The sequence below is a fragment of the Lampetra planeri genome, chromosome 17, assembly GCF_965212315.1.
Source record: "Lampetra planeri chromosome 17, kcLamPlan1.2.h2, whole genome shotgun sequence".
In the NCBI taxonomy this organism is placed as follows: domain Eukaryota; kingdom Metazoa; phylum Chordata; class Hyperoartia; order Petromyzontiformes; family Petromyzontidae; genus Lampetra; species Lampetra planeri.
Window position 1 is genome coordinate 1138612 of NC_136123.1, and position 20910 is coordinate 1159521.

The 20910-nt window shown below is 56.7% G+C and overlaps 1 protein-coding gene across 1 annotated transcript; it reads left to right on the forward strand.

Annotated features, from left to right (window-relative positions):
* Nucleotides 1–1383: 1383 nt before the first annotated feature.
* On the forward strand, nt 1384–19915 carry PDCD6 (programmed cell death 6). Its single transcript, XM_078601830.1, has 6 exons — nt 1384–1518; nt 4063–4124; nt 14358–14402; nt 16304–16462; nt 17952–18061; nt 19580–19915. Exons 1-6 carry the CDS (start codon nt 1466–1468, stop codon nt 19679–19681), a joined length of 531 nt encoding a protein of 176 aa, XP_078457956.1. The 5' UTR covers nt 1384–1465; the 3' UTR covers nt 19682–19915.
* The last annotated feature ends 995 nt before the right edge of the window (nt 19916–20910 follow it).

A 20910-nucleotide genomic window follows, 5' to 3' on the forward strand; every position in this document is an offset into this window, starting at 1 on the left:
AAAGCCCCGACTCGAACTTACAAGCCGTCACTCTACACACACAGAACAGGGACGTTAATGTGCTATGAAGAAGGTCCATTGCCCGAAACGTCGTCTGTTATATATTTATGTTGTTTTCATGTTTGGGCCACGCGCTATTTGTTGACGAGCGCGTTGTTTATTTATTGTCCAGCAGGTGGCGGGCTGGAGCTACAGCAGTTAGAAACTGTACAAGCCTTTGAGCCCTTTAGACCCACGAATGGCTAATGGGAACCCCTCAGGATGACCATTGCTATCAAGTATTTCCTTCAAGGAGTCTATCTCTAGATGACAACCCTTTGTGATAGCAAGCCCAGCGCGGTAGCTCTTTAACATGTTAACGTTTTGCAATGTGCCAGAGCACGTGTGACAAGCGTTCATTGCAGACTACGAGGGTGGATGCTGCCATTTAAAGCTGAGTGGACCTAGGGGAAGCCCAGCACCGGTTCGAATATCACGAGCCAGTTATGTCAGCCGTGGCCGGGATACGAACTCAGGTATCAGAGTGCGTTGCGCAGTACGCTAACCACTGCGCCACCGCTCCTCATACACTCACACAAAGACAAAGACCCCCCCCCCCCCGGATAACCTGCACAGGTTACTGTTGGGGCAAGTGTGCTGTGACGGCACACGAGGGGGTGGGTGGCCAGCGTCACGCCCGGCCGCCTTTGTCTCCCCAGTGGCGATGTTTACACACCGCACCAGGTACTCACTTGAGGCTGAGTCGATCTAGGGGAGTCCCAGGACCGATTCAGAAAATCGTCACCGGTGTTGGTGGCCGCGAGTGGGAATCGATCCTCGGGTTGCCGGGATCGTCGCGCAGCGTGGCGCTAACCACTGCGCCACCGCTCCCCACTATACACACACTCACACCCGTACACACACTCACACCCGTACACACACACACCCTCACACACACACACACACTCGTGTACACACACTCACTCGTGTACACACACTCACTCGTGTACACACACACACTCACACACACACTCACACACACACACTCGTGTACACACACTCACTCGTGTACACACACTCACTCGTGTACACACACTCACTCGTGTACACACACTCACACACACTCACACACGCGGGTGAGCGCGCGCCGTGACGTCCGCGGAAGAGGGAGGGGAAGAGCGAGGAGGAGGGGGAGGCGGTGCGAGCTTCTCCGTCTCACACTCTCTCTGTCTCTCTCTCACGCTCTCTCACGCTCTCTCACACTCCCTCTCTCACTCTAACTCTCTCTCACACTCTCTGTCTCTCACACTCTCTCACGCTCTCTCTATCTCTCTCGCTCTCTGTCTCACGCCACACATCGCGCGGGGTGTCTCTGCCCCCCGCTGCCCTCCTGCCCCCGCTGCCCTCCTGCCCCCGCTGCCCTCCACCTCTCCCCGCTGCCCCCTTTCCCTCTCCGCGCTGCCCCCTCGCTGGCCCCGGGGTCGCGATGGCCAAGGGCTCGGTACAGGACCAGTCCTTCCTCTACGCGATGTTTCAGAGGTGAGACCCCAGTTGATGGGGATCGTTTATTGGATGATGGTGATTGGATGACGGTGATGATTGGATGACGGTGATGATTCATTTGACGATTGTGACGATTGGGTGATGGGTGATGATTAATTGGATGACGGTGATGATGAATTGGATGATTGTGATGATAATTGGATCATGGTGAGGATTGGATGATTGTGCTGATTGGATCATGGTAGTGATTAAATGGTGTTATTGTCTGTGATGATGATGTTGATGATGATAATATTGGTGCCAATGCTACTCGTGATGAAGATTGGATGTCGATGCAACTGCGGCGCTTGACGACGATGTTGACGAGTGCTGTTCCTGCTGCTGCTGGTGGCGACGGTGACGATGTTTTGACGAGACGATGCAAGTTATGGTTGGCGATGATCGTGGATACTCGTCGTCTAGGACACCGATATTGATGGTGGCCGACGAATCATGGTGCGACAGAAGTTCAACATGCGTCCCTGCACTCGGTACCCCCTCGACCCCAATCATCGGGGTCCTCCCTCTCACCTCGGCCACCCTTCACCCCGCACGGACGCCCCGGGGCCCCCTAACTAGGCACACCGCAGACAGATGTGGAGTGGTGGTGTTGGAGTGGTGGTGTTGGGGGGGGGAATTTGGGTTATTCTCTTTAACAACACGCGCCACTTATTTTGTGTTGTTGTTCTTGTTGTTACCAAGTCCACACGGGCAGGTAACAGAGCCGCTCTGTCACGCCAATTAGCCGGGCCACCTGTGGCCGTGCAGAGTCGAGGCACCGCGCCTCGGTTCTGACCGGCAGCAGCCAGGGGACCGACGTTCCGCGTCGCCACCCATCTCGTGACACTTTCTGTTGAGCCGCATCATCGACGAGGAGCGCGCGCGTCGTCCCCATCGAGCAGTGGCACCGCCTGGCGGACAGCGAGCGGCGAACAGAACCCCCCCCCCCGCGGCGGGGTGGTGGAGGGCCGCACGAGCGAGGCCGATTGGCGCTGCTGCCCCGACGATCAATGCCCCTGGCTCACGGAGCTCGAATCGCAGCGCACCGGCAGAAGAAACGGAGCGGAACAACAACAAGAGCGTTCACATTCTGCGCGTGTGTGCGTGCACGCGTGTACGTCCCGTGTGTTGAACTTCTTCCACACCGTACGAAGCGAACCGCGCTAGTCGGAGGTGCGGTGGAAGGACAATGGAACTACTAAACACTCGAAGTGGCATCACTGTGCGTGTGGCCTTACAGAGGGAAAGGTGTGCCATATAATAGGCGACGTTTCGGGCAACGGTCCTCCTTGGCCGCACATGGATAAGCTCGAGCGGGATAGTGGAGGCGAGTTGGAGACGGGGCTTTGTATGATACCATGAAACAAACTATTCACTTTTTATTTTGCCAGGTGAGGCCCACTGAGCTATGCAGCTCTTTCTTTTAGGGCGACCTGGCCACAAATGATAGCTCAACGAAGTGGCTTGTCATCATCATCATCACGTGGACATTGGTATCAGCCAAATACTCTGAACGCGTGATGTTGATTCTAAATGTGAAGGGGAACCGGAGAAAAATCCACGGGACCGCGGGGAGAGAGACCGAGAGAGACCGAGAGAGACCGAGAGAGACGCAAACTCCAAATATCCAGCAGGCGTCAGGGTCGGGATCGAACGCACGACCTCCTGTGTTCCAGGCGAGGTAGTTAACATCTCGCCGCTTGCGGGGTTCGTGGTAATACTTCCACTATCACCGTGTTTGCTGATTAGCAGCCGGTGCGCAGTCCACGCGGTGACACAGGCCTCCCGGGTTAACCCCCCACTAAATTAGACTCAAATGCCCTTGGTGATCATTGTTCTGGGCTCAATTCTCACCTCAAGAGGTTTACATTCGGGGTACAGCACGGGGTTAGATAGACGATCGATGTCAAATCGTGCGATGTTCTAGAAGGGCCAGAACACTGGAATTTGGCACAAACTCGGTCGATAATTATGGAAGGGCGTTCCCCGGGTGGCCTTGAACCCCGACACAACGCACAGCTGGGCGAGGCGGGGAGGCCGTGCAGCCAGTTTGAGACGGAGTGGAACTCCTCGCAACGTTAACTCCCCCTGGTCTGACCTGACTCTTCACCGCCACCACCAACGACAAAGATCACCCGTGTAGCCTTAACAGACTGTTGGGGCAAGTGCTGTTCGCGAGCACCTGTGAAGGCCGGAACAGCACACGATGGGGTGGGTGGTCGGCACCACGCTCGGCCGCCTTTGTCTCCCCAGTGGCCATGTTTACACATCGCACCTGGTACTCATTTGAGGCTGAGTAGACCTAGAGGAGACCCAGGACCGGTTCAAATCATCGTCACCGGTGTTGGCCGCGAGCAGGAATTGAACTTGGGGGGCTGGGTTCGTCGCGCAGCGCGTTAACCGCTGCACCACCGCTCCCACCACGACCGCCACATCGCCTCCCCGCCCCCCCCCAATGATGGCTCAAGTTCCCACCACGAACCCCTCTTCAATGTAATGAATGCCGTGTGGTGGGTCCCCTCCCCTCCCCTCTACCCACAGGGTGGACAAGGACCGCAGTGGAACTATTTCTGCGACGGAATTGCAGCAAGCGCTGTCGAACGGTACGTGAAGCGCCATCGCTTCCTTCCTTCTGCCAGGATAATTCTGCTGTTACAAAGATTCATCCCGTGTAGGGGGGGGGGGTAGAGGGGAGGGGGGAGGGGCGGGTGAGACGTGCCCCTCCCCCCGTCTCTATTTAAATCGTGGAATTTGCGGGACGGTGAGAATTCTCGCGCCGAGGCGAGGCCGCTCGCTTCGCGGATGGAGCTGCGAGCCCCCCTCCCCCACCCCCCCCCTCCCCCAGCCCCCCCTCCCCCAGCCCCCCCCTCCCCCCAGCCCCCCCCCTCCCCCCAGCCCCCCCTCCCCCCAGCCCCCCCCCCAAAGAGGGGGGCGGGGAGTTGTGGGGAGTTGTGGATGTCGGAGACCGATGGACGAGTCCACAGGGCAGGCGGTGGGGGGGTGGGGGGGGGCTGGGGGGGGCTGGGGGGGGGGCTGGGGGGGCTGGGGGGGCTGGGGGGGGTCTCCGTGCCGTGGGGCCGCGGCGCTCGGAGAAGCACAATCCCAACAACAATCGGCTTCGACCTCTCCGGGTGTCATCAGCAGGGCGTGGCCACGAGGGGAGCCCAATAGGCCCACGGGGCGGACGTCAGCAGCGTCTTCTTCGCACGCAAATCAATCAACGCAACACTGTCGGCTCATCGGTCTCATATTAAAACTGTAGTAGTAGTAACAATGTTGGCGTTCCACACCAATATTCTCCATCAGCAGCAGCAGCATTTGTCCCGGCAGGCAAACTCTGCACCGGCTTTAACAAAAAATATCTCCTGGGTCTCATCAGCAGTCAGGCTCGTGAAGCAAACGCTGCCGCGTTGCCCAGATGGCATCGCCAGGAGGACTCTCTGAGTATTGTCCACAAGTTCATGACGCGTTGCTGTGGGCCGTGATGCGTGCTTATTGACATTCTAAGCAGAGACACTCTGCGTGTCTCCACGTGGAGATACACACTTCGGGTTGCGGTGGCGAGATGTTAACTCCCTCGCCTGGTATGCGGGAAGTCGTGGGTTTGATCCGTACCCTGACGCCTGCTGCTGTATATTTTGGAATGTGCGTGCCTCTCTCTCCCCGGTTTCCCCCTCCACTTTTGTAATCATCACACGTTTAGAGCATTCGGCTGCTATAAATGCCCACGCGGTAAGCCACTTGGCAAATATATCATTTGTGGCCAGCTGGCTTATGAAAAAGATCTCTATCGCTCAGTGGGCCTTACCTGGTAAAATAAATAGTTTATTTTAATTTAATATCATCATCAGCAGCAGCAGCCATGATAACCCCCAACGAGAATCCGTACCCCAGCAACGGCAGGCGAACTCACCGCTCCATCTCCCAGCGGGTGGTCATCCCCTCTCCACAGAGAATACAGTGGACGACGATCAATTACTACCATAATAAGCCAAGAATGTGTGTGTGTCCCGCGCGTGACGTCACTCCACATGAGGCCCACCCCCCTCATTAATATTCATGAGTGGGTGGATTTATACACTAACGCAGAGGAAGGTCGAGATTCAAGTTCATGTATTAGGTGTAGCCCTGTGAGCCATTCGGCTCTTGAATCGGGTGCAACCGCAACAAACAAAAACATGAACAAAAAACATCTTAAAGTGAATATGTGACTAAGTGCAAACAGAAAATACAAGAAAAGACAGCAAAATATTGCAGAAAAAAAAGCACCGTACACAAACACTGTGTGCAAAAATCACAGTGGGATGCAAGTCAAACAACAACCACAAGACAACTTAGATCAAGGCCATCAGTCTAACTCTGTACTACAACAAACAAACATGGCCAAACCAAAAAACTTTTCGAAATCACCAAAATAAAGCCATGAAAGAGATGAATTAGATGGGGGGGGGGGGTAGGTGAGGGGGGGTAGGTGAGGGGGGTAGGTGGGAGGGGGTAGGTGAGGGGGGGTAGGTGGGGGGGTAGGTGGGGGGGTAGGTGGGGGTGGGGGGGTAGGTGGGAGGGGGTAGGTGAGGGGGGGTAGGTGGGGGGGTAGGTGGGAGGGGGTAGGTGAGGGGGGGGTAGGTGGGGGGGTAGGTGGGGGGGGTAGGTGGGGGGGTAGGTGGGGGTGGGGGGGTAGGTGGGAGGGGGTAGGTGAGGGGGGTAGGTGGGGGGGTAGGTGGGGGGGTAGGTGGGGGGGTAGGTGGGGGTGGGGGGGTAGGTGGGAGGGGGTAGGTGAGGGGGGGTAGGTGGGAGGGGGTAGGTGAGGGGGGTAGGTGGGGGGGTAGGTGGGGGGGTAGGTGGGGGGGTAGGTGGGGGGGTAGGTGGGGGGGTAGGTGGGGGTGGGGGGGTAGGTGGGAGGGGGTAGGTGAGGGGGGGTAGGTGGGGGTGGCGGGGTGAGAAACTCTACGGGGTGGTGATGAACGAGCACGAGGTGGTGTTTCGGCAATAGCGGCTGTGTCGCCGCTCGCTCCAAAAACGGCCCTCGGCTACGCGGCTCATATCGGCGGTGGCGGCGGCGGCAGCAGCAGCGTCGTTACCACCCAAAAACAAATAACCGCAGCAATGTAACGAGGAGTTCGCCCTCGGTTTGAGCAAGGAGCCTCCCCCTCCTCCCTCACCCGGCCGCGTGTGTGTCGTGGGGAGCGGTGGCGCAGTGGTTAGCGCGCTGCGCTACGAACCCGGCGACAGAGTTCCATTCCCGACTCAACCTGCCACAACACCCCTGGTGCGGTGTATAAACATCCGTTTTGGGGAGACAAAGGCGGCCGGGCGTGGTAGTGCATGCCACGCACCCTCCTCGTGTGCTGTTTCTGCCTTCATAGGTGGTCGCGAACAGCGTGCACTTGACAATCTGTCAAAGACTGTACGGGGGATCTTTGTCTTTGTGTGGTCGTGTAGCGTTCTGTCTGTAGCCGTGTTTGTGTGTAGCTGTGTGTGGTGTGTGTAGCTGTGTGTGTGTAGCTGTGTGTGTGTAGATGTGTGTGTGTAGCTGTGTGTGTGTAGCTGTGTGTGTGTGTGGCTGTGCGTGTGGCTGTGTGTGTGTAGCTGTGTGTGTATCTGTGTGTGTAGCTGTGTGTGTGTGTAGCCGTGTGTGTGTAGCTGTGTGTGTAGCCGTGTGTGTAGCCGTGTGTAGCCGCGTGTGTAGCTGTGTGTGTGTAGCTGTGTGTATGTAGCTGTGTGTGTGTGTAGCTGTGTGTGTAGCTGTGTGTGTGGCTGTGTGTGTGTAGCTGTGTGTGTAGCTGTGTGTGTGTGTAGCTGTGTGTGTAGCTGTGTGTGTGTAGCTGTGTGTATGTAGCTGTGTGTGTAGCTGTTTGTGTGTTCGTGTTGCCGCCTTACATAACAAACCACGGCGACAGTCTAGCCGATTTAAACTCGGGAATTAATTATTTTACGTTATTATTGAACGAACTGCGAATTTAATTAGTTAACGGTGATTTATGTTTGCGTAATATTTTTGACTTCTCGAGTGCCAACGGTTGTGTATTTCTGTTTGCGACATGCCTCTTACTGTATTCATGGTTTTTTTTTGCATTTCTCATTTTGGTTACTCGCGCGTGCAAACGAGACTGCGCCCTGGTCTCTTGAGTTCTCATCCGGGGAAACAAACCAAACCCTACAGCTTGAACCCACCCACCCAGTCATACGCCCACCCAGTCACCCACCCAGTCACCCACCCAGTCACCTAGTCACCCACCCACCCAGTCAGTCACCCACCCAGTCACCCACCCACCCACCCAGTCACCCACCCAGTCACCCAGTCACCCACCCAGTCACCCACCAACCCACCCAGTCACCCACCCAGTCACCCATTCACCCACCCACTCACTCATTCACCCACTCATTCACCCACCCACTCACTCATTCACCCACTCACACACTCATTCACCCACCCACCCATTCACCCACAAATCCGCTCACCCATTAATTCGCCCACTCATTCACCCATCCACCCACCCACTCATTCACCCACCCACCCACCCACTCATTCACCCACCTACTCATTCACCCACCCATCCGCTTACCCATTCATTCGCCCACTAACCCACTCACCTGTTCAAACAACAAAGACAACGATCTCCCGTCTAGCCTTCACGAGGCTGTTGGGGCAAGTGTTAGCGAGCACGTATGAAGGCGGCCAGCACGGCACACGAGGGAGTGGGCAGCCAAGGATACGGCCCATCCGCCGTTGTCTCCGCTGTGCTGCTGTTTACACGCAGTATCAGGTGCTCATTTAAGGCTGAGTCGACCTAGGGGAGGCACAGGACCCATTCAAATATTCGCCAATGTTATTGGTGGTGAGGTTCGTCGCGCAGTGCGTTAACCACTCCACGACCGTTCCTCACAAACAGGCACCACTCACCCTCACCCACTCACCCACTCACCCCCTCACCCACTCACCCGCTCACCCACTCACCCTCACCCACTGACCCGCTCACCCTCACCCACTCAACTACTCACCCACTCACCCTCACCCACTCACCCGCTCACCCACTCACCCTCACCCACTCACCCTCACCCACTCACCCACTCACCCTCACCCGCTCACCCACTCACCCACTCACCTTCACCCACTCACCCTCACCCCCGCACCCACTCACCCTCACCCACTCACCCACTCACCCATTCTCACCCCCTCACCCACTCACCCTCACCCGCTCACCCACTCACCCTCACCCATTCTCACCCTCACCCATTTTCACCCTCACCCATTTTCACCCTCACCCACTCACCCCCTCACCCCTCACCCACTCACCTTCACGCCCTCACCCTCACCCAGGTCGCTCTTACAAATGAGACTAGGGCTGGGGAAGTAGCGTGGTGGTGGTGGTGTGGGTGGTGTGGGTGGTGGTGTGGGTGGTGGTGTGGGTGGTGGTGGTGATAGTGTGGGTGGTGGTGGTGGTGTGGGTGGTGGTGGTGGTGTGGGTGGTGGTGGTGGGGTGGGTGGTGGTGGTGGTGATGGTGTGGGTGGTGGTGGTGGTGGTGGGGTGGGTGGTGGTGGTGGTGTGGGTGGTGGCGGTGGTGGTGGTGATGGTGTGGGTGGTGTGGGTGGTGGTGGTGGTGATGGTGGTGATGGTGTGGGTGGTGTGGGTGGTGGTGGTGTGGGTGGTGGTGGTGTGGGTGGTGGTGGTGTGGGTGGTGGTGGTGGTGTGGGTGGTGGTGGTGTGGGTGGTAGTGGTGTGGGTGGTGGTGGTGATGTGGTTGGTGGTGATGGTGTGGGTGGTGGTGGTGGTGTGGGTGGTGGTGTGGGTGGTATGGGTGGTGGTGTGGGTGGTGGTGATGGTGTGGGTGGTGGTGGTGGTGTGGGTGGTGGTGGTGTGGGTGGTGGTGGTGTGGGGAGCGGTGGGGTAGTGGTTAGCGCGCTTCGCTACGAACCCAGCGACCCAAGTTCGATTCCCGCTGACGGCCAACCGCAGTGACGATTATCTGAACTGGTCCTGGGCCTCCCCTAGGTAGACTCGGCCTTAAACGAGTACCTGGTGTAGCGGTGTGTAGTAGACATCGCTACTGGGGAGACAAAAGCGGCCGGGCGTGGTGCTGGCCACCCACAACCCCTTGTATCTCGTGCCGGCCTTCATAGGTGCTCGCTAACAGCACTTGCCCCAACAGTCTGTTATAGGCTACACGGTGGTTCTGGTGGTGATGGTGGTAGTGATGGTGATGGTAGTGATGGTGATGGTAGTGATGGTGATGGCAGTGATGGTGGTGGTAGCGAAGGCGATGGTGATGGTAGTGATGGTGATGGTAGTGATGGTGGTGGTAATGATGGTGATGTTCGGTGGTCCGATTGTGAACCTTGCCGCTGTCACAATCCACCCATAAAAGCGAGGGGTGGGGGTGGGGTGAGGGTGGGGTGGGGGTGGGGGCCACTCTGGATGAAAGGTCGCGCGTTCTCGCGTCACGCGAACACCGCGCAGCGTCACTCGTGACAGCGCGTGACGTCACTCGTGACAGCGCGTGACGTCACTCGTGACAGCGCGTGACGCGTCGCCTGTTCCAGGTGGGGAACGGAACGGGGTTTGGGGGGCGGCGGCGTTGAGTGGTGGTGGGGGGGGAGTGGTGGTGGTGGGGGGGATGGTGGGGGGGGGTGGTGGTGGGGGGGGGGTGGGGGTGGTGGGGGGGGGGGGTGGTGGGGGGGAGTGGTGGTGGGGGGGGGATGGTGGGGGGGGGGTGGGGATGGTCGGGGGGGATGGTCGGGGGGGATGGTCGGGGGGGGGGCTGGGGGGATGGTGGGGGGCCGAGGGGGGGTGGCGGCCCGGGGCTGTGAATTGTCAGGGGACGTTCTCGGCTTGCCCATATGGCGAGCTCGGAAGGAATCTGCATACCTCCCCAGTCCGGTTTAACCAGCCGGGAACAGAACGCGTCAAGATCGAAGTCGTTGTGAGAGGGACGGGGGAGATGGGTGGGGGGGGCTACAGCTGTTAGACGTGTTCGTGAAGAATCTCGACTCGTGTGTCTAGATTCTTGGGGCGCCACGGTGGCTAGGAGATGTTAACTCCATCGCCTGGTCTACAGGAGGTCGATCCAGACTCTGACGCCTGCTGTGTATTTGGAGTTTGCGTCTGTCTCTCTCCCTGTAGACGCGTGGATTTTTCTCCGGGTCCTCCGGTTTTCACCTCCACATTTAGAATCAGCGTCACACGCGCTCAGACTATTTGGCTGCTATAAATTATTCCGGTGATGATGAGCCACTTCGTTGGGCGATCATTGTGAGAGCCAGGTGTCTTCTCACGATGAGCTGTGTAGCTTAGTGGGGCCTTACCTGGTCAAATATGAAACGGAGTTTAGTTTGAGTTGAGGTGTGTGTTCACTTTAAAGCTTTCATGACTGCAGGGATTCATCTTCTTGGTTCTTTCGGTAAAGTCACGTAGAATGGAAATAATAAAATAAAAAAAATAAAACATAATAAAATCAAATATAATAAAATAATTCTTACGACGTTTCGGCCACAACGCAAGCAGCCGTCATCAGGTGGAGAACAGGTCTGTCGAGGAGACAGAGTCTGAATCTGTCTCCTCGACAGACCTGTTCTCCACCTGAGGACGGCTTGTGGCCGAAACGTCGTGAGAATTATTTTATTATGTTTTATTTTTATTATTTTATTATTTACATTCTACGTGACTTTACCGAAAGAACCAAGAAGGTGTGTGTTCACGTGAATACCCCATGATGTGTCGACACACCAACTCGCACTGACCGGCGTGGTGAAGTGTAGTCTAGCGCCCCCCCCCCACCCTCACCACCCGGTGACCGGCACAGTGTGGTGAAGTGTAAACTAAAGCTAGAAACCAAAGCCGTAATTATAATAAATATTGGGGGGGCACATGCCCCCCCAATATTCAAATATGCTCAAAATGTCCCCCCCAATATATTGCTATTAATAAAATAATTGCTATGCTATGTAGATAAAAACAATAATTTGCTAAACCCTGGCCACAATATCTGGACTTGTCTTCATATAAATGAATGCATAGATTTCTGTTTTGTGGTTATGGTTGTACTTTAGTATTCCCTAATCTCTGCCATTACATACAATGAAACAAAAAATGGTAAAAAAGTTAAAACAGAGCAATGTACTACAATACACTCTTAGACATTATTGTACAACATAAATGAAAAGTCCATCCCGTGTGTTCGTGAATTTTTTAAAATATTTTAGGCAGGAAATGAGTTTTCAAATTTAGATATTTTCTGGGTGGGGACCCCCAGACACCCTAGAAGATTTCCCCCCCCCCCCCCCCAATGTTGACTCCATGGCTACGGCCTTGCTATAAACTACTTTGTATTTGAGTTGTAAAGCCTCGCCGAGCTCCGTTGTTTGTTTTTCACAAGCGACCTCGACATCACGAATCTCGACGGCGGGGGCGGCAGTAGCTCATCCGGTCAATCCGCCACCCCACGTGACCGACGCGGCTTGTGGTGGGGTCGGGGGGGGGAGTCGCTCCATCCAGCAGTGGATCGACAGAGGGCCCGTGGTGAACAACAAAGAGACACCGCGGGTCTTGGCAGAGCCGCTCGCCGTGTTCGCGCGGGCTGAGCGCCTGGGGCTCGTGGGATAAAGACACGGGGGGGGGGGGGGGGTTGGGGTGGGGCCCTTCTTTCTTTCTTTCGCCATACGAAATAAGAGAAGAGACAGACCAACCTTGCTCAGACGAGAGAGACAGAGACATTCCTTCTTGTCTGGGGGACAACTGACGCCACGCTGACGAGGAGATGTTAACTACCTCGCCTGGTATACCGGAGGTCGTGCGTTCAACCCCGACCGTGACGCCTGCGGCTGTATATTTGGCGTTTGCGCGTCTCTCTCTCTCGCGCCGTGGTCGCGTGGATTTTGTCTCCGGGTTTCCCCTCCACGTCGACAATCAACAATCGCGCGTTTAGAGAGTATTTGTCCGTAATTCTAGATGTGAAGCTTTCGTGACTGCAAGGATTCATACTATTAGGTTTTTTCGGTAAAGTCACGTAGGTAAAAAATTAAATTAAAATTAATAAAAGTAAAATAAAAATTTAAAAATCACGACGTTTCGGAGGCAACACAAGCTTCCGTCTTCAGGTGGAACCGTCACAGCACGACTGCTGTATCAAGTAAAGCTCTTTACTTGTGTAGCCTCCGAAACGTCGCGATTTTTTATTTATTTTACTTTTATTAATTTTATTTTTTACCTACGTGACTTTACCGAAAAAACCTAATAGTATTTGTCCGGTAGAATGTCCTCCACACGATGATAAGCCACTTCGTTGCGCTATCATTCGTGGCCAGCTCTGGGGGCCTGTGCTGGTAAAATAATAAAAAAAACAAGTGTTTTAGTTTAAGTGGCTGTTCGCCAGCGTTGTTGAGTCGGGTCGGGCAAGACTGCTGATGAGTCGCCGAGTGTCGAAGCCGATCGGAGTGTTTGCTTCAGTTGAACCGCCGCCGCTGCTGCTGCTGCTGTGATGCACTCAGTGTGTAGGGGAGTGGTGGTGCAGCCGTTAGCGCGCTGCGCTACGAACTCGGCCACCTGAGTTCGAAGCCAGCTCACGTCCACCACCAGTGACGATTTTCTGAACCGGTCATGGACCTCCCCTAGGTGGACTCAGCCTCAAATGAGTACCCGGTGCGGTGTGTAAACATCGCCACTGGGGAGACAAAGACGGCCGGGCGTGGTGTTGGCCATCCCCCTCGTTTCCCACAGTGCCGGCCTTCATTAGGTGCTCGCTCTCACAGCACTTGCCCCAACAGTCTGTTACAGGCTACACGGGGGATCTTTGTCTTAGTTGTCTCCGTGTCGAGGAATGGACACGAGAATGTGGTCTGCCCTGGTTACTTTGTCGAACACTTTCGCGTTCTCGCACTCCGACATTCAGCACAGCACATGCCGGGCGTGTGGCGTTGTGACACAAAGACAAAGATCCCCCGTATAGCCTAAACAGATTGTTGGGGCAAGTGCTGTTGTGAGCAAACACCCACGACGACCGGCACGGGGCACAAGGGTGTGGGTGGCCAGCATCACGCCCGGCTATAAAGAGCTGGATGTTAATTCCTCCAGCATATAAATACATATGCTGATGACTCATTTGAGGCTGAGGTGACCCTCGTGGGGGCTCAGGACCCGTTCAGATAATATAATCTTCACTGGTGGCGGTGTTGGCCGTGAGTGGAGATCGACCTTGGGTCGCGAAGGTTCGCAGCGCATAGCGCTAACCACCGCGCCACCGCTCCCCCACGACATTCGTGACACACGCACGCAGCCAAGTATCCAATTGCACACACACACAGGCACACACACACACACAGGCACACACACACACAGGCACACACACACACACAGGCACACACACACACAGGCACACACACACACACAGGCACACACACACACAGGCACACACACACACAGGCACACACACACACAGGCACACACACACACACAGGCACACACACACACAGGCCCACACACACACAGGCACACACACACACAGGCACACACACACACAGGCCCACACACACACAGGCACACACACACACAGGCACACACACACACAGGCACACACACACACAGGCCCACACACACACAGGCCCACACACACACAGGCCCACACACACACAGGCCCACACACACACAGGCACACACACACACAGGCACACACACACACAGGCCCACACACACACACGTGTTGGGTGTTGATGCTGCTGATGTGGTCACGTGATATTATTTGGGCGAGGCCGTGATTCAGATCTCATGTTGACCCCCCACCCACCCCCCACCCCTCCCTGACCCCCCCGCCCCACAACGCCCCCCTCCCCCTTCTCCACCCGACAGGCACGTGGACGCCATTCAACATACAGACCATACAGCTGATGATGGGTAGGTGTCTTAGACACACACACACACGCATGCAAAGACAAAGACCCCCGTGTAGGCGACATCGACTGGTGGGGCAAGTGCTTTCAGCGAGGTTAACGCAACGCCCGGTCGCCTTTGTCTCCCCAGTGCTGATGTTTTACACACAGCATGGCTGAGTCGACCTAGGGGAGACCCATGAACGGTTCGGACATTCGGCCACTGATGTTGGGCCTGATACTGCTGCTAACACAAAGACAAAGATCCCCCGTATAGCCTTAATAGATAGTTGGGGCAAGTGCTGGTAGAGAGCACCTATGAAGGCAGGAACGGTGGCCAGCACCACCACCGGCCGCCTTTGTCTCCCCAGTGGCGATGTTTACCCACCGCACCAGGTATTCATTTGAGGCTTAGTCGACCTAGCGGAGGCCCAGGACCGGTTCAAATAATCGTCCACTGGTGTTTGCCGTGATCGAGAATCGGGTTCGTAGCGCAGCGCGCGAATCGCTACACCACCGCTCCCCCCACACACAGACATACTGACACACGCACACTGACACACGCACACTGACACACGCACACTGACACACGCACACTGACACACACAACACAACAACAACCGCCATTCGCCACTAAGTGGCGGTGACGTCACCACGACGCTTGTGCCAGGCCATGTGCACCCTGAGGCCACGTGAAGTGTCGAACGCCCGCTGGCAGGAGGTCACGGGGCAGACCCAGGTGCCACGGGTCGACTGACCGAGATGACCGAGACGAGTGGCTGATGCACCACCTGTGCCCCCTACTGTGCCAACTTGCTGTGCTTTAGCCACCCAGCGCTCCGCTCGTTGTTGTGAGCGTCGCTCCTCCGCCCTCCGTTGTTGTTGGAGGGCGACTGCCTCCAACTGCCCAGTAGCGTCCTTCACGAGCCTCCTCCACTGAGGCCGATCTTGACACCGCTGGTACCAGTCATCGGCAAGTCCACTCAGCTCCACGTCCTCCTGTACCACATCACTCCATCTCTTCTCTAGCCCGTGCCGCGCCCGTTTAGCCCCCTCGATCCGGCCGAACAAAAGCTGTTTAGGCATGCGGTGGCTGGGCACACTGACACACGCACACTGACACACGCACACTGACACACGCACACTGACACACGCACACTGACACACGCACACTGACACACGCACACTGACACACGCACACTGACACACGCACACTGACACACGCACACTGACACACGCACACTGACACACACGCTCAGATATACGGGGAGATGAACACGCAGTTGTTAGAGCCACACAATCGGACAAGGGAACGAGATAATGGGGTAATGAGTTAACGAGATAGTGAGCTAATGATGTAATTAGACAACGAGTCAATGATGTAATGAGCTTAGACAATGGTGATTGGGTCATGCTACTGCTGTGTGTGTACGTACGTGTGTCTGTATGCGTCTATTGGATTGCCTGCGTGTCTACTCACGTGTCTGTCTCTACGTCACTACACCACGTGTCTCTCCAGATGTCTGTCCGTCTGTCCACCCAGCTACACCAGAATGAAGCTCTTTCTCACGGAATTCCATCGTGCGTTTGTCTGCGTGTCTATCAACTTCTCCCTCCCCCTCCCCCTCTCCTCGTCTGTATGTTGAACTTGTTTCGCACCGTACGTAGTCAACCACGCTAACTTGTGCGGGGGAAAGACAACAAACTAAACACACAAAGCAGTTCTACAGAAATGAGTTTGTCAATCTGCACGATGATGTAAAAGTGGCATCACAGCTCCCAATGGCTTCCTGATATCGGAAGGGGAGAGCGTTCCAGACGGCCGTAGAAGCAGCGCATCTGAAAGCGCGCGACTCCCCCCTCCCCGCCCCTCCCCTCCCCTCCCCGCCCCTCCCCGCCCCGCCCCTCCGGGTGGTGGGGGTCCAGGTTTGTTCGATCGCGAGCGGCGTGGCACCATCAACTTCGCCGAGTTCGCGGGCCTCTGGAAGTACGTGAGCGACTGGCAGGCCATGTTCCGCCGCTTCGACGAGGACTCGTCGGGGTTCATCGACAAGCGCGAGTTGCGGGGGGCCCTCACCGCGTTCGGTAAGTCGGGGCGGGGGGGGGGTGCTTAAGAAGTTACGTGAGTGGGTGGATGTGTGGGTGAGTGGGATAGTGGGTGAGTTGGTAGGTGAGTGGGTGGGTGAGTGAGTGAATGTGTGGATGAGTGAGTGGTTGGGTGGGTGGGCGAGTGAGTGAGTAGGTGGATGTGTGGGTGAGTGGGATAGTGGGTGAGTTGGTAGGTGAGTGAATGTGTGGATGAGTGAGTGGTTGGGTGGGTGGGCGAGTGAGTGGGCGAGTGAGTGATGGAGTAGGTGAATAAGTGGGTGAGTGAGTGGGTGGATGTGTGGGTGAGTGAGTAGGTGAATAAGTGGGTGAGTTGGTGGGTGTGTGGCTGAATGGGTGGGTGGATGTGTGGCTGAGTGGGTGGGTGGGTGGATGTGTGGCTGAGTGGGTGGGTGGGTGAGTGAGTTGGTGGATGTGTGGCTGAGTGGATGTGTGGCTGAGTGGGTGAGTTGGTGGGTGTGTGGCTGAGTGGGTGGGTGGGTGGATGTGTGGCTGGGTGGGTGAGTGGGTGGGTGAGTGAGTGGGTGGGTGTGCAGCTGAGTGGATGAGTGGGTGGATGTGTGGCTGAGTGGATGAGTGGGTGGATGTGTGGCTGAGTGGGTGGGTGGGTGGATGTGTGGCTGAGTGGGTGGATGTGTGGCTGAGTGGTTGAGTTGGTGGATGTGTGGCTGAGTGGGTGGGTGGGTGAGTTGGTGGATGTGTGGCTGAGTGGGTGGGTTGGTGGGTGTGTGGCTGAGTGGATGAGTTGGTGGATGTGTGGCTGAGTGGGTGGGTGGGTGAGTGAGTTGGTGGATGTGTGGCTGAGTGGGTGAGTTGGTGGGTGTGTGGCTGAGTGGGTGGGTGGGTGGATGTGTGGCTGGGTGGGTGAGTGGGTGGGTGAGTGAGTGGGTGGGTGTGCGGCTGAGTGGGTGGGTGGATGTGTGGCTGAGTGGATGAGTGGGTGGATGTGTGGCTGAGTGGGTGGGTGGGTGTGTGGCTGAGTGGGTGTGTGGCTGAGTGGGTGGGTGGATGTGTGGCTGAGTGGGTGGGTGGATGTGTGGCTGAGTGGCTGGGTGGATGTGTGGCTGAGTGGATGAGTTGGTGGATGTGTGGCTGAGTGGGTGGGTGGGTGGATGTGTGGCTGAGTGGGTGGATGTGTGGCTGAGTGGATGAGTTGGTGGATGTGTGGCTGAGTGGGTGGGTGGGTGGATGTGTGGCTGAGTGGGTGGATGTGTGGCTGAGTGGTTGAGTTGGTGGGTGTGTGGCTGAGTGGGTGGGTTGGTGGGTGTGTGGCTGAGTGGGTGGGTTGGTGGGTGTGTGGCTGAGTGGGTGGGTTGGTGGGTGTGTGGCTGAGTGGGTGAGTGGGTGGGTGTGTGGCTGAGTGGGTGAGTGTGTGGCTGAGTGGGTGAGTTGGTGGATGTGTGGGTGGGTGATCGCGGTGTTGGGAGTCGTGCGGGGCCGATCTTTCCCCGTGGGCATGGCGTGCCAGGCTACCGCTTCTCCGACCAGTTCTACGACCTCCTCATCTGGAGGTTTGACCGCCAGAGTCGGGGTCAGATCGCCTTCGACGACTTCATCCAGTGCTGCGTGGTGCTGCAGGTACGGGGGGGGGGGGGTCTGGGTCAGGTTCTTAAGTCTTATTTCGAAGACCATCGTCACGAGATGTCATCACTCCACCGCCGCTGGATGAGTAGGCCTTTACCACGCCGTGTCGATCATTAGCAATTGTTGGACCATACTTCCCCACACTGGTCAATGGGGGGGGGGGGGGGGCAGAGCCCGGGGCATCGCTGCCTCTCGCCACTGCTGCCCGAGTGGGCGACACTCGGTGGCGGGGGGACGGACGGACAGCCCCCCCCCCCGCCCCCCCCCCCCTACCCCCCCGCCCCCCCCAGTGTGTGCACAGAGTCTCGTGTGCACGCGGCTCGGGCTATTTGCATCCTGCACGCAACAACGGCCGCCTCAGAGCTCGGCTGAGGCCGCTAATTGCGTTGGGCACGGTGCGTGACCCCCCGCCCCACCCCCCCCCACCCCCCCTCCCCACCCCGCCTCGCCCCCTGGCTACTGCACCGTGTCAATGAAAGGGACTTCTTGTTTCACTGCCAGGCCGGGGGGGTGAGGGGGGGTTAGGGGGGGTTAGGGGGGCGGGGCTGGTTGTGACCCCTCTTTGGACCCCTCCCCTCACCTTCCCCCCCCCCCCCCAGCTTCCCTCTCCCTCCCCCCAACCACCCTCCCCACGCGGGAGACGAGAAGTCCTGGCGATGTGACTGCATCGCCCCCTCGTGGCCTGCGCTAGTTAGGGGAGCGCTGCGGTGGCGAGGAGATGTTAACGACCTCGCCTGGTGTACAGGAGGTCGTGGGTTCGACCCTGACCCTGACGCCTGCTGCTGCTGTATATTTGGAGTTTGTGTGTCTCTCTCTCTCATCATCATCACGGTGGCTAAGAGATGTTAACTACCTCGCCCGGTATACAGGAGGTCGTGGGTTCGACCCTGACACCAGCTGCTGCTGTCTATTTGGAGTTTATATTGTCGCGTGGATTTTTTGTTTCTATATTTAGAATCAAGGTCACGTGTTTAGAGTATTTGGCTGCGACACATTTCCACGTGATAAGCCACTTCGTCGTCGTTGAGCCAATCATTTGTGGCCAAGCCGCTTCTGAAAAAAGAGAACTGTGTAGCTCAGTCGGCCTTGGCTGGTAAAATAAAAATGGTTTATAGTTTACAGGGAGGTCCGGCCCAACTGGTCACACATTCGCCAATCGTTACTTTGTGTGATGTACAGCTTCACATCGAACCAGGACCAATATCTGGCAGCGAGTGAGTCAACGAGTTAATAAAAGTCGAGCAGCGGTGGCCACGGTCCGCTTATTTAATAAATGCAACTCAGTCGCTCCACCACTAATTCGCTCAATCACTCAACCTCAACTTAATCCCGTGATGTCCTCAATCAGTGGCTGAGTGACTCGAGTGCGTGAATGAGTGGGTTGACGAACCGCGCCGGCCTTTCAGGAGGTGCTGCTAGTGAGCAGCACTTGCCCCTAACAGCGTGTGGAGGCTACACGGGGGACCTTTGTCTTGTGTATTAACACTTTGCGGCGACGTTCGCTCCGCGCAGACTCTGACCAACTCGTTCCGAGGCCACGACACGGACCAGGACGGCTGGATCCACATCTCGTTCGAGCAGTTCATGACCATGGTGTTCAGCGTGAAGATGTGACGAGTGGATGACCAGCGGATGACGAGCGGATGACGAGCCAAAGTCCTGAGATGGGGGGGGGGCAGATGACGACGATGATGTGACAACTGTAGGATGATGATTGTGATGGTGGATGGGAGTATTATATTTATGATGATGTGTGGTGATGCTAGGATGATGATGTGATAGTGATGGTATTTTGTTTTGTTATGTAACCATGGTAAGATGATGATTACGATTATAATGCTGATTGATGATGGTGTAGTAGCATTGATGATAGATTTTGTGTTGATGCCATAGCCATGCTAGGGTGGTGATGGTGGCATCACGACAGGATGATGATGATGTGAGCACGATGGTAGCAATGATGATGATGATGCGGTCGTCGTGATGGAATGATGATGGTGCTGGGAGTGTTTGAGGCGAGAGCTTGGGTGAGGTTTGGGCTCAAGAAACGGAACAGACTCTGATCTCAGCGGCTACAACAGCCACAACCACTTCCACCACCACAACAACAACAACCACCAACCAACGCGTCACGCACCATGACCACCCTCCCACTGAGAGAGATGCGTGGCTCAAGACACGGAATGGAATCTCGCGGTTTCTCTGGTCTCGGGTGCGGGCTGGGCGAAGGTCGGGGGAGCGTACACTTGGGAGCACAGAAGTACAGTCCAGCAGAGTACAACAACTCGGATGTTGATGCCCAGAGCCGTCGCGAGGGGACCGTGGCGACCGCCCCGGGCCCGGCGCTTTGGGGGGGCGGGGGGGCGGGAGCTCGTTTCGACGTCACGGTGTCAGATTTAACGATTCCGGTTTAGTCTGAAGGCGTTGGGGGGGGTACACGCGGTGTGGAATCTACCCCGTGGCCCGCACCACCCACCCCTGTGGACGGCCCTGTTGATATTGCACTGCCCTCTGCTGCCCTCTGCCGCCCTCTGCTGCCCGCTCCACTCAACACCCCCCACAGCAGCAGCAGCAGCAAGCGGCTGTGCGTGCGTGACGCCGGCAACGCGCGCGACGCCGGCAACGCGCGCGTCAATGTTGGGCGTCGTCTGCACGCTCCGTGTTGTTGTGTCTCCGGGTTGCCACAGAAGGCGACTGTCCGCGTCGCGGTGCGTGAGCGGCGGGTTGCCTGGGGGGCGGCGTGGAGGGGATTTTTTTTGTATTTTATCGTCGGACATTTACTATGCACGGCTCGAAGCGAGACCCCTTACTTCACACCCCCCACCCCCATCCTCCGCTGTGTA